The 14,074-nt window shown below is 39.1% G+C and overlaps 1 protein-coding gene across 2 annotated transcripts in view; it reads left to right on the forward strand.

Moving 5' to 3' along the window:
* The window catches only part of lrrc1 (leucine rich repeat containing 1), a 65,622-nt gene extending 64,487 nt beyond the window's left edge, over positions 1-1,135 (forward strand). For both annotated transcript variants that reach the window (XM_062058265.1, XM_062058264.1), the window contains exon 14: positions 1-1,135. This exon is cut by the window's left edge and continues 61 nt beyond it. In XM_062058265.1, the coding sequence (XP_061914249.1) occupies positions 1-98 (98 nt within the window). In that variant the 3' untranslated portion in view covers positions 99-1,135.
* Positions 1,136-14,074: the final 12,939 nt, after the last annotated feature.

Here is a 14,074-nt window from a genome sequence, read left to right on the forward strand (position 1 = left end):
CAGAGAACCTCCGCAACGACCTGAATGCCGCCAAAGGCCTGGACTCCAACAAAAACGAGGTCAATAACGCCGCAGGCAATGTCACCACATCAGTGTGACTTTTGCGTTTTTATTTTTTTGACCTATGTTTTTGTTTTTAAACCTCCTTTGTCTTGCCACGTTGTCCTGCACAATCCAGCAAATCCCATTTTTTTGGAAACCCTATAAACCCACAGTGTGGCCTTCCCGTCCTGTGATTGAACCCTGGAACGCCCGTAAACTTAATCCTCCTCCTTCCTACCAGGGCTGCTGCTGTGCCTTCCTATTTTTCAATCACAGCAATCATCCTCAAGATTCTCATTTTAAATGTTTTTTTTTTTTTTTTTTTTTTTTTTTTTTACATTTAGTTTACCTTTTTAAAAAAAACAACAACAAAAAAAACACACAATAGGTAGTTGCACTATTCCTATAAATCTCTATAATACAGTCAAACCTTTTGAAATGTTATATATTATCTATTTTTTAAACACTGGGTGAATTACTGGGCATATATAAAGGCGGGAGGTTTTTGGATCTACTGATTTAAGGATTGTTATACAGTCTCTTGTGAATACTTTTATACTTTTTGGCAGCTCCGATGTAAATATAAATGTATAGCAAATTTGAAAATATATATATATCTTTCCGTTTTGAACTTGGTACTTCTTTCCTTAAAAAATCAAAAACTGTTGAACAAAATCTCATTCACTCATGTCTTACCAGTCCTTTTAAATGTCATTAAGTTTGATGGCCTTTTTTAAACATCTGTAAATAATGTTGGTTAGACTTGATTTGAATGGTCATCTTCAACTTCACTGCATTCTGAAATAGCTGCCAAACAGCTGTTGTTTTTACTGTTCTATCTAGAATAATCCACAGTGGAGGGGAATAATGCTCTCATTCTCTTTTTTAAAAATGCAGTTTTTTTGGGGGGGGGATTGCACTTTTTAATATACGAAATATTATATAGTTTATCATTTGTGGACCAGATTCATAAAGTGTTGTTTTATTTGTTTTTAAAATATTTTCTGATCAAACTGCACAAAGTCAGATCTTAAAAGAGAATCTGAAGCTTTAGACCTGAATGCATTTTAACCACTGATTTAATAAAAATGAGTGCAACACTAAACAAAATGTTTCCTATTTATTTTTACTTCAACGTCAACTTCTGAAATAAGAGATGTATTGTGGACCACAAAAAAACCCAACATAACTCTTTCTTGGTAGTAACACAACAACAACGTAATCTCATTTATGGTCAGTTATTTCAGGCCCTGCTTGGCCATTGCTTGCTCATGCATGATATTGTCCACCCTGCATGCACCAACACTTGCATGTATTTACTTCATTGGATGTATTTGCATATTTGTTATTTCTTCTATATCACATCACCCTTGTGCACCCCTAGGGCCCCAAACATTGTACAGTTTGAAAGTGAGCGGTCTGAAATTTCGCTTTGGTGTTTTTTACCATTATTTTTTAAATACATTTACAAAAATGCATTATGTTTTTGATTGCAATGTTTTTAGAATAGGATATATATAGGATACTTTTTCTTAAGAACTCTTTCAGTGCCATTGACTCTAATTTTAACTGCAATTTTTTTAACAGACTGTATTCCTGGTAATTGCGTCCACCAGATAGTGCCAGAAAACCACAATGCATAATTCCCAGAGTTCCCATTGGGTTGACTTTTTTCTTGCCCGGCTCTGGGTTCAGATCCGAGAATGTTGTCGCGGTCTGTGAAGCCCTTTGAGGCACTTGTGATTAAGGGCTATATAAATACATTTTCATTGACTGATTGAGCTTGGATCCCGCGAAGATATTGTAGTTTCTTCGTTTCTGGAAATGGAATGGGAATCTCTCCGGATATCGTAAATCTAACTGCATGCACACTTAAAGGGGAACTGCACTTTTTATGGAATTTTGCCTATGGCTCACAATCCTTATGAAAGACATGACGACGTATGGATTTCCTTTTAATGCATTCTAAATAGTAAATACAATTGATCAAAAGTCCGCTTACAATGGAGCCTATGGGAGCAGTTCAATTCTGCCTATATAGCCCTTAAAACAGTGGTTCTTAACCTTGTTGGAGGTACCGAACCCCATCAGTTTCATATGCGCATTCACCGAACCCTTCTTTAGTGAAAAATAAAATGTTTTTTTTTTTTTTTCAAATTCAAGACACAGTTATATCATACTTGCCAACCTTGAGACCTCCGATATCGGGAGGTGGGAGGTGGGAGGTGGGGAGTGGGGGCAGGGCGTGGTCGGGGGTGGGGCGGGGGGCGTGGTTGGGGCAGGGGCGTGGTTAAGAGGGGAATATATTTAAGCTAGGATTCACCAACTCAAGTATTTTATATATATATATATATATATATATATATATATATATATAATTGTATTTTGCTATACATATAAATAAAAGAAAAACTTGAATTCCAGTGTTCTGGAGGCTATCCAGTAGATGGCAGTATTGTCCTGTTTAAGAGTGTCACAACATTGCTGTTTACGGCAGACGAACTGCTTTACGGTAGACTAAACGTGACTGCTGTTGTTGTGTGTTGTTACCGCGCTGGGAGGACGTTAATGAAACTGCCTAACAATAAACCCACATAAGAAACCAAGAACTCGCCCTCGATCATTCTACAGTTATGACGTCATTGGGCAGGCAAACTGTTTATATTGTGGGAAAGCGGACGTGAGAACAGGCTGTCCCCACTCAGGTCCGCATTGAGCTGGAGGGGGCGTGGCCTCCAGTTCCGGCTGAATACCGGGAGTTTGTCGGGAGAACATTTCTGAATACCGGGAGTCTCCCGGTAAAAACGGGAGGGTTGGCAAGTATGAGTTATATGTTTTTGGTAACACTTTAGTATGGGGAACATATTCTACGTAACAAAGACTTAATTTAGAGTTATTTGGACACTAGGGGAACATATTCTACGTAACAAAGACATAATTTAGAGTTTTTTGGACACTAGAGGAACATATTCTAAGTGACAAAGACTTACTTTAGAGTTATTTGGTTAGGGTTAGGGTTAGGTCCAGGGTTAGAGGGTTAGGGTTATAATAAGGCCATGCCAAATAAGGCATTAATAAGTACTTAAAAATGACTAGTTAAGAGCCAATATGTTACTAATTTGCATGTTAATAAGCAACTAATTAATGGTGAATATGTTCCCCATACTAAAGTGTTACCATGTTTTTTTACTGGTGCACAAAATTATCCTTGCACGAACATCACCTTGTTCAAAGAACAAAACCAACGCAGTGCATAAACTCACAACAAATTACACACCTGCAAACCAGTCTGACTTCTGCTGTTACCGTATCCTATACGCCGATTGGGAGAAGTTTTTATTCACACGATGAGTCGGGTGTGTTTTGACCTCCGCCGAACCCCTGAGTCCGACTCACCGAACCCTTAGGGTTCGATCGAACCCAGGTTAAGAACCACTGCCCTAAAAAAAACATCCAAACACCTCCATTAGGGTTTTATATACATGATGTAAGTAGTGTATATATGTTATGAGTAACGGGCAAATTTATAATAACATTTTATATTTACACGTTTTGATAATTTTAAGCATAGATTAATAATTAATTTCAAAAACGCATCACAACGTTTGCGTTTTTCTTCTTCTTCGCTGATTATTACTCACTGCAGACTTTATGAGAGCCAACACACTTAATAAAACATCACTTACTGTATAAGGTCTGCTGTCATTAGGATGCAGACTGTTAAGATGTTCATACATTCCCATTTAGGTGAAGTATGACTCATAATCTTCACGAAGAAACGGGGCGGGGGGCGGTTGGGGACCAAGTTGTTTTCGTGTTGTTCTCGCCAGTTCCAGGTCCTAAATGGCTGTCAAAGTGTACCAGCTTGTCGGATTACATCCTCCGCCATCTACTTTTCAGGTGAGATGAATGATTTCTGATCTGCGATAAACTTCCAATGAGCAAGGAAGCGAGGAAACGGCAGACCACTCGATGATGTAAACACATGGGCACGCGGTAGTGATCACGTCGCCCCTATAAATAGTTTGTCTGTGTTAGCGCTTATAATAACAATATCACTAATACTTGATTATTATTCAAATCATGATATGTTAATGGTGTATTGTTGGCGCTTTTTGAATGGTTATATATCTGATTTTATGGGCAGAACAGAGGACCTCCCGTTGGCTCTGCTGTAAGCAGACTTTTATTTACGTAAATGTAATATTTAAAATGCATAAAAAATCCATCCGTCGTCATGTCTTTGATAATTATTTTGAACAATAGGCAAAATTCCACAAAAAGAGCAGTACCCTTTCAAGAGCAATTTTTTCTGAAAATATACAGCAATTCTACGGATGTTCAGCGTTTGAAACAATGCTCACTCCATACTGTTTGTGGGACAGCTTGGTTGCAGTTGGAGGGCACTTTGAATTCCCCGCAATCTAAATTGGTTGAAATACTGGTTGACAGGTCAGACGCATGTATCGAGTTTGACGCCCCTGATCTAAACCGTTACTCTAAATTAGTACTGTCAAGCGATATATTTTTAAATCAGATGAATCACACTTTTGAATTTGGATTAATCATGATTAATCACAGGTTATCACTGCATAATTCAAATTAACTTAAAAAATATTTTGACCCAAATTAATTTTATTGTCAGAATGTCATACTGTAACATATTTTAAAGCAAGGGTGGCAAACTTGTTTTCATTGAGGGCCACATTGCAGTTATGGTTGCCCTCAGTGGGCTGTTTTTAACAATAATATATATATATATATATATATATATATATATATATATATATATATATATATATATATATATATATATATATATATATATATATATATATATATATATACATTAACAATATATTTTTTTACATAAGCTGCAAAAAAAAACGTTAAAAACTGGCAGCTCAGTCACCAGAATTTTACAGTAAAAGCAGTGTTTTTTTTTTTTTTTAAAGCATATAAAATAGTTGAATAAATGGAATGGAATGGAGAAACAATACCACTGTTTTAGCCGTAAAATTCAAGCAACAGAGCTACCAGCCAAAATCCTGTTTAAGGTTTTTTTTGTTTGTTTTTAATGTTTTAGTGTCTTTCTGTGTATGGAAAAAAACAGTACCACAGTTGATTTTATGGTAAAACATTTTACAGTCCACAATTTGATTGATCATTTGTTTTGAAATCATAAGTCAAGCAGATATTTAAGTACAGTATGTATCTTTATTTGAACAAAAAATATTTTTGGAATACATGATAATATAATATTTTGATTTTGATAATATTGAATTTTAAAAGATATGCAATTGCATGCAGTACATGATTTTTAATGTCAAAAGGGAAAGAGCAAATATATTTAGTTCGAAAAGATTAAGCATTTTATTAACGCATATTATTTCCAGGCTTTCGTGGGCCACGTAAAATAATGTGGCGGGCCAGATTTGGCCCCCGGGCCTTGAGTTTGACATCTGTGTTTTAAAGGGTTTACTTCAAGAGTGCCCATTACGTCGATCGCGATCTACCGGTGGATGGCGGAGGGTGTGTAAGTCGATCGCCAGCCAGGCATTAATTAGCGATCATCAATCTTCACTTTGACGTCACTTTCGTCACTTGATTGACATTCCCGGCACCCGAGGGTCTTCTGAGCTGACACTGGGTGCTGAGAGCTCAGTATTAAGACTGTATTATGACCGACAGGAAGGCAAGAAACACTTTTTATTTCAACAGACTCTCACGCCGTCAAAAGCCTAAAGGCCGACCGTACAGTTCCTGTCTTCACAACAAAAGCGCTGCTTCATCCTGCCGGGGAGAACAAAATAAGAGTCTCAGAAAGCTAGCGCACACAAGCTAGCAAGCTACGGAGTTTGCCGTCAATGTATTTCTTGTAAAGTGTTTTAAAACAAGTATGGAAGCTGGACAAATAAGATGCCAAAAACCAAGCACTTCAATGTGGTATTGGACAGAAAGGAGGACTTTTTTTTTCTCCTCCATTCGAAAATGTGGACTTTATCACTACTGTTTGATTCCAATCAATGCAAGTCATCAGAATCAGGTAATTGATTGAGACATCTTCTCTGAAAATAACTTACAAACGTATATTCTTGTCTTCATTAAATAAGTGAATCTATATGTGTTAACCATGCTTATTGTTATCATTAAAGGCCTACTGAAACCCACTACTACCGACCACGCAGTCTGATAGTTTATATATCAATGATGAAATCTTAACATTGCAACACATGCCAATACGGCTGGGTTAACTTATAAAGTGCAATTTTAAATTTCCTGCGAAACTTCCGGTTGAAAACGTCTATGTATGATGACGTATGCGCGTGACGTGAATGGTTGAAACGGAAGTATTGGGACACATTGTATCCAATACAAAAAGCTCTGTTTTCATCTCAAAATTCCACAGTATTCTGGACATCTGTGTTGGTGAATCTTTTGCAATTTGTTTAATGAACAATGAAGACTGCAAAGAAGAAAGCTGTAGGTGGGATCTGTGTATTAGCGGCTGACTGTAGCAACACAACCAGGAGGACTTTGACTTGGATAGCAGACGCGCCATCCGACGCTAGCCGCCGACCGCATCTATGATCGGGTGAAGTCCTTCGTCGCTCCGTCGATCGCTGGAACGCAGGTGAGCACGGGTGTTGATGAGCAGATGAGGGCTGGCTGGCGTAGGTGGATAGCTAATGTTTTTAGCATAGCTCTGTGAGGTCCCGTTGCTAAGTTAGCTTCAATGGCGTCGTTAGCAACAGCATTGTTAAGCTTCGCCAGGCTGGAAATTATTAACCGTGTAGTTACATGTCCATGGTTTAATAGTATTGTTGATTTTCTGTCTATCCTTCCAGTCAGGGGTTTATTTCTTTTGTTTCTATCTGCAGTTAAGCCCGATGCTATCACGTTAGCTCCGTAGCTAAAGTGCTTCACCGATGTATTGTCGTGGAGATAAAAGTCACTGTGAATATCCATTTCGCGTTCTCGACTCTCATTTTCAAGAGGATATAGTATCCGAGGTGGTTTGAAATACAAATCCGTGATCCACAATAGAAAAAGGAGAAAGTGTGGAATCCAATGAGCCCCTGTACCTAAGTTACGGTCAGAGCGAAAAAAGATATGTCCTGCACTGCACTCTAGTCCTTCACTCTCACGTCCTCATCCACAAATATTTCATCCTCGCTCAAATTAATGGGGTAATCGTCGCTTTCTCGGTCCGAATCGCTCTCGCTGCTGGTGTAAACAATGGGAAAATGTGAGGAGCCTTTCAACCGGCGACGTCACGCTACTTCCGGTAGGGGCAAGGCTTTTTTTTTATCAGCGACCAAAAGTTGCGAACTTTATCGTCGTTGTTCTCTACTAAATCCTTTCAGCAAAAATATGGCAATATCGCAAAATGATCAAGTATGACACATAGAATGGATCTGCTATCCCCGTTAGAATAAAAAAATGTCATTTCAATAGGCCTTTAAACACCTTTAACGTGTTAACTAAAACGTCTCTTTCATAAATAAACAAATGTAACCAAGGGTTTATATATGTCGCCTATACTATATAAAACTACAAAATAACAAACATGGACCTGGCCCGCCAGCGTCCAAAATCAGGCCGCGGGAAGTCCCAAGTATAAAAAAAAAAAAAAGTCTTTTCTTATCCACTTTGTACCGCTTGCTACTCACGGTGTCTCCTAGCAGCTCAGGCAAATCATATTGTCTAAAAATGCATTTTCTCATTGATAACGTGACATCATCGCACGCACGGAAAGTGCTCTATATATATATATATATATATATATATATATATATATATATATATATATATATATATATATATATATCTATCTTAATATATATATATATATATATATCTATCTTAATATATATATCAAACATGTATGTATGTATGTATGTATGTATGTATGTATGTATGTATATATATATATATATATATATATATATATATATATATGTATATATATATATATATATATATATATATATATGTATATATATATATATGTATATATATATATATATAAATATGTATATATATATATGTATATATATATATATATAAATATATATATATATATATATGTATATATATATATATATATATATATATATATATATGTATATATATATATATATGGCGTGGCGAAGTTGGTAGAGTGGCTGTGTCAGCAATCGGAGTGTTGCTGGTTACTGGGGTTCAATCCCCACCTTCTACCATCCTAGTCACGTCCGTTGTGTCCTTGGGCAAGACACTTCACCCTTGCTCCTGATGGCTGCTGGTTAGCGCCTTGCATGGCAGCTCCCGCCATCAGTGTGTGAATGTGTGTGTGAATGGGTGAATGTGGAAATACTGTCAAAGCGCTTTGAGTACCTTGAAGGTAGAAAAGCGCTATACAAGTATAACCCATTTATCATTTATCATTTATCATTAATCATTATATATATACAGCCCGGCCCCCAGCCACATTGTTTTAACCCAATGCGGCCCCCGAGTCAAAAAGTTTGGGGACCCCTGGTATAACAGCTTATAACAGGAACTTAACATCACAAAGAGGCTAGCCCATAAAAATAGGTTACATAAATATAAATTATATATATGAATGAGGTAGATCCCCTCGACTAGGTAAATTGAAAAGTAGCTCGCCTGCAGAAAAGGTGTGTGCAGCCCTGGTTTACTTGAATGCACCTCATTGATTTGCTCAAAACTTGCTAACAGTTTTATATAAAGTCAAAGTGTATTTCTCAGTAAAATTTTGCCTGGGAGCACAACATGAAATATGCATTGACCTGATCCCTGACCGTATGACGCACACCTTTCAACTCACCGTCAAGGATGAAGGCAAAGCAGTATGTAAAGTCAACAATTATGTGAATAATCTGCGTCTATACATGATTAATGCGATTTTTTTGTGATTAATCACATGCGTTAACTTTTTCACAGCCTTACTCAGGCCCCGGTCACACTAAGCCGGATAAGGTTATCCAGGGTAAATCCCACCTAACCTTATCCTTGTCCACACACACAACAATGCCACCGTTTAAGACCCCCTCCTCCCCTCCATCCGCCGGCGCAACGCAACCTAATACGCATGCGCAGAAAACGCGCACGTCATAGTCACCTCCAGTGTTACTTTGTGTGCAAGTTCTAGGTATAAATTGTAGCTGGCTGATTGACACCAGGTGTGGCCAGGCTGCCAATCAGCCGCAGGTGAGGGGAAACGGCGCTCAGGGAGACAAGCAACTAAAATAAGAGCGCTGACAGGAAATAAAACACAAAACACAGAGGAAAAACTAAAACATAACCAACCTGTCAGTGACAAGCCTAACAATGGTATTAAAACTTGAACATAATTTGTCTCGGGTACACTTATCAATGATTATTCTGTTTATCTGCGATTAATTTTGAGTTAACCAAGGACAAACTGCGATTACATATTTTATTCACTTGACAGCCCTAATTAAAACATCCATTTCCAAACCTTCCTGACACACCATCGACCGGGGATCAGATGTAGTGCGGCTATCTTACAAGATCAGCACTAAGGCTGTGTGCCACGAGGGACACTGAGACCACTTAGGGGATGTGCTATTGTATTCTTAGGCCTCGTTTACACTAAGGGTAAATCCCACCTAACCTTACCCGTGTCCACACACACACAATGGTGGTTTAAGACCCCCTCACCCCCTCCGTCAGACGGCGCAACGCGACCGAGTACGCATGCGCGGAAAATGCGCACGTCATAGTCACCTCCAATGTTGCTTTGTTTGTTCTTAAATGTAACTTATCTGAACAATATCCAGTGTTGTGGTATTTCAATTAACTGGAATCCAGTGTGCTGTGGGGCCCTATTGTAGTGAATCACACCTGAGCCATCATAAATTAATTAAATCTTTAATAAACACGTGAAAGTACACAATGTGACAAAGAACATTTTACAACAATCAATCTAGGGATCTCGATATCTGGTCAGGACACTCCTCACTCTTTTGCCTTCACCTTCATTGGCCATTCGTTTTTGGTGACATTATGTACTCCGGACCTAGACGTTGAGTCCGCGACATACGAGGCGGACAATAACTGATACAATCTGCTTTGCCAGTCCAAAATCATTTGCCGTTTTCCATAGTCTTCCCTCGACGGCCAGGTAATACAAAGCACAAGCTACCTTTTTTATCACATCCACGGGAGCTTGCATTCTCGTTGACTCTCCTTCGAAAAAATGGACAAAGTTTTTTGGTAAGTAGAATTACAGCCGACCTGGACATTGGAAAGTTCTCTTGCCGTCTGAGAAGTGTTGTACCCCAAATAGCTGCAATCGCTTTCTCTTAAGGTATTCATGTGTGATTTCCACAAGCATCTGTACATGTAGAAGAAGGAGAAACACGGGCATGTCTGGAGGACTCGCCTTCATATTTCCAGTGGTTAGCTCCGAGTTACGAAACCGCTTTATTATGAAGCTGGCTGTGGCGCGTTCTTTCTGAGGTCACTTCCTGTGTGGGTCGCAGACTTTCTGGCGTCACTTCCTCTCCGAAATCAGTTTGTAAACGATCAATGAGTCCATACAAAGCTAAGAGCCGGAGATTCAAGAAATACACGGCGCACTTTCCCGTGTAAAAAATTGTCCGAGGAGGGGGACCTTAAACGATAGTTTAATATTGCTGAAACGGGACTTAGGCTAAATCATTATTTGTTTGAGGCAGAGGTGTCCAAAGTGCGGCCCGGGGGCCATTTGCGGCCTGCAGCTAATCGTTTACCTGCCCCCCACACATTCTGCAAAAATTGCAAAATTGATAGTATTGCAAAAATTTAAAAAAACATTTAAAAAAAGTGGAATGAGGTGAAATCTAACGAGAAAAAGTTGCAATGTTGACACAAAGCTGCCATGCAGGCTGTTTTTTTCTTCTTTTGTCTTTGTTTATTTTTATTTTTTCTGCCATTGCTAAAAAAAAAAAAGACAAAAAATCTCTGTTACAATGAATTATTACTTAAAAAATGTCACTTTAAAATGTTTTATGTGGAAAAAATATTGCATATATTGTGTGGTTGCCATAAAAAAAACATCAAAGTTTTATTTGACAAAAGAACATAATACAAACAAAATAATAGTTCAAACGTAAAATCGACAGATATATCTGAAGTTGATCTCGTAATTTAAGTGTTAAAAGTAAAAAAAAACTAATAAAAATGTATCACTTTAGGAGTGGGGGACCTTTTGGATCCATAATATATTTAGTAGGATTTTATTTAACATTTCACTGTGATTACTCAAAAATATTAAAGAATTAAAATCAATGGTGTCCTGCATTATTAATCTTTCAGGGCTCTAATTACTAAATACTGCCTATTTCAGTTTTACTATAAAAAACAAAGTTGTCTTTGACAGAAAAGGCATAAAACCTTTTTTTTAAAAAAACTTTATATCAACCTGAAGTTGATATAGAGATTTACTGTAAGCGTTAAATAAAAAATAATAATAATTTGACTTATTTTTTTACATTTTAATGACTGAGACCCTTTATGGTCCCCGGGAGCCCTAAAAGTAAAAAAAAAAAAAAAATCCATATATTTTGTTAAGGTTTGAAAATGAAAAATATCAAAATGGCCCCCGCATGCTTACATTTTTCCGTGTGCGGCCCTCAGTGGAAAAAGTTTGGACACCCCTGGTTTAAGGGGTTGCGTTTGACCAGCATTCCTCCAATAGGGAATTCAAATTGCTAGTCTCTCCCAGATTCTTTTTATGGCAATAAGCTGATGTTTATATTCAATCAACAGGCAGTAGTTGGTATTTTGTGGTTTATTCTCCAAGCTTAGAGGACAAACGTGAGACCAATCTAGCACACCCCCGTTCCCTCGCCCGGTCTAGCTCGGTTTCCCCTCAAACCCCCGGAAGTCCCGTGATCTTCCCTCAGTCCCTCGCCCCCACTCCCTTTGTTTAGATTACTCCGAGTTATCTCTACTCTGACACATTCCAATCTAGAAGGCCGACACCTTACTATGAGACTCAAAAGAAGGAAGAATACTAGCTATTCTTTATATGACTATAGGAGTTTAGAAAGACGTAACACTTAAATATGGATATGATTCTGATCTGCTTCCAGCAAGTCCCCCCTTTAAGATCTTCTAATAAGATCTTTATTACTTGTACAAAACTTATAAAGCACGCCCCACATTAAAGTCTTAAAGTTACCACTTTGCTAGACCCCCTTTAGTAACACTTAGCACAAGGGGCTGTGCGGTTCTGGATGGTCTCGAGGGAGGTTGTTCAGCAAGTCCCTCAACTGTGTCACGAGTCAGGTTGGTTAGTCTCAATGGCGGCGGGTAGTTAGAGAGGCCGCTGAAACAGGAGTTCCAAGGGGTGTTAATTTGGTGACTGGGGTCACCAGTCTAACCATAGCACAAAGCCCAACGGCTGACGTCGGTATTCTAATGTACAATCTGTGCTCCTCACAACACCAGAATAAGTCAGCTAGTGCCCAAGGGCCTATCCTAGAGCCATCTATCAGTGTGGTTCACCAGTAACGGTTAATGTCACCCAATTTGTTGGGGGACGAAGAGGGTCCTGTAATTTGAAAACGCGTGTAATCCAGCTTTTGGGCCACAAAGGGAAGAAGTCGGGTGGCATTGTCAACAGAAGGTTACACATGTCAGTCAACTTAAAAGGGGCGGGGTAAGTGTGGGAAAAGGGACGTCCAGCGGAAGAAGCAACACAGTCACCCAGGTTTTGGCATCCACCTGAGCCACAGGTTGTCTGCACCCGCTCCTAAGGTCAAAGTTACCAGGCCTTCGGTGGTGATGTCATTAGCACGCACAGATGTGAGAGCCTTTGAAACACCACCGAGGTGGGGTGGTACATTAGGTGCTACAGAGGGTGTAGAGGTAGTTAACGCTCTCTCAAGTACATTAATTTTAATAATTCCTTTAGAGTCTGTATCAGTCAGGTCAACCCCCAAAACAACATAAAAGGGACGATGGGCACCACTTACCATAGTATGTTGTCTGCATCCGACACCAATGGTTCAGGGTTGGGTCGTAACAAATATAGAGGTTATTACCACGGTAATAGCTATTGTGTCCCCCGTACTTAATCACACTGCACAGGTCAAAAAATAAGTCTTGCTATCCCCATTGACCCAGTCTATTTAAAGTCCGCTGTATGTTCTTAGACACTTGTCAGTCACTGTCGTCAGGAAGGATGAACTGAGACACGAAGACAGTAGAACACGCCCAAGCACCAGTCCGTCAGGGAATACTAGTCGGGTGTAACATCCTGCCTTTCGTCTATCAATATCAGAGTAATTTAGGTAACAAAACGGGGATAAACATCAAACTTTTCACTTAATGTAACGACACATATAGTTATGCTGAAAACAAGCAAGAAAAACTAAGAAACATTTAGCATACTGGATTGGTCTCACACAAGGATATACAATATAGAAGTTGAAAAGAGTAATGTAGGTAGAAAATCTCTCTCGTCTCCTGGGCTGAGGGGCAGATGTTGTGGCGATGTCAGCAATGACATCCGCTGGTAATCTGTCAGGTTCTTCAGCAGTAGTGCAGAGGGAGAGGTGGTACCAGGTGTCCCCTTTACCAGCCAGTCGAAGGGCTTGGGACGTCCGTTCCACGACCTTGAAGGGACCAGTCCACCTGGGCTCCGTCCACTTGCGTTTGATGACCTTGATCTTGACCCTCTCAGCGGGCGGAAGGAAATCTGTACAGAAGAACTGGCACACAAATTCTGCAATTTTTTGTGTAAAATACCATTTTGGTTTTACGCTGAGTCCTCCTTCCATGGTGGGCTGCTGGTCCTGTGAATGGCTGACCTGTATGCAGCTCATAGGGTGAAAAACTCAAAGGGCGGTAAAACAGTTTTATTCACGGACCTTCGAATGATCATTAACGCTAATTGCAACATGTCAATCCAATTAAATTTGGTCTGTGCACAGATTTTAGCCAATTAGTTATTAATGTTCTGGTCCATCCTTTCAACCTTACCTTGGGACTCAGGATGGTACCCCAAACCTGT

Source organism: Entelurus aequoreus, linkage group LG09, assembly GCF_033978785.1.
Source record: "Entelurus aequoreus isolate RoL-2023_Sb linkage group LG09, RoL_Eaeq_v1.1, whole genome shotgun sequence".
In the NCBI taxonomy this organism is placed as follows: Eukaryota; Metazoa; Chordata; class Actinopteri; order Syngnathiformes; family Syngnathidae; genus Entelurus; species Entelurus aequoreus.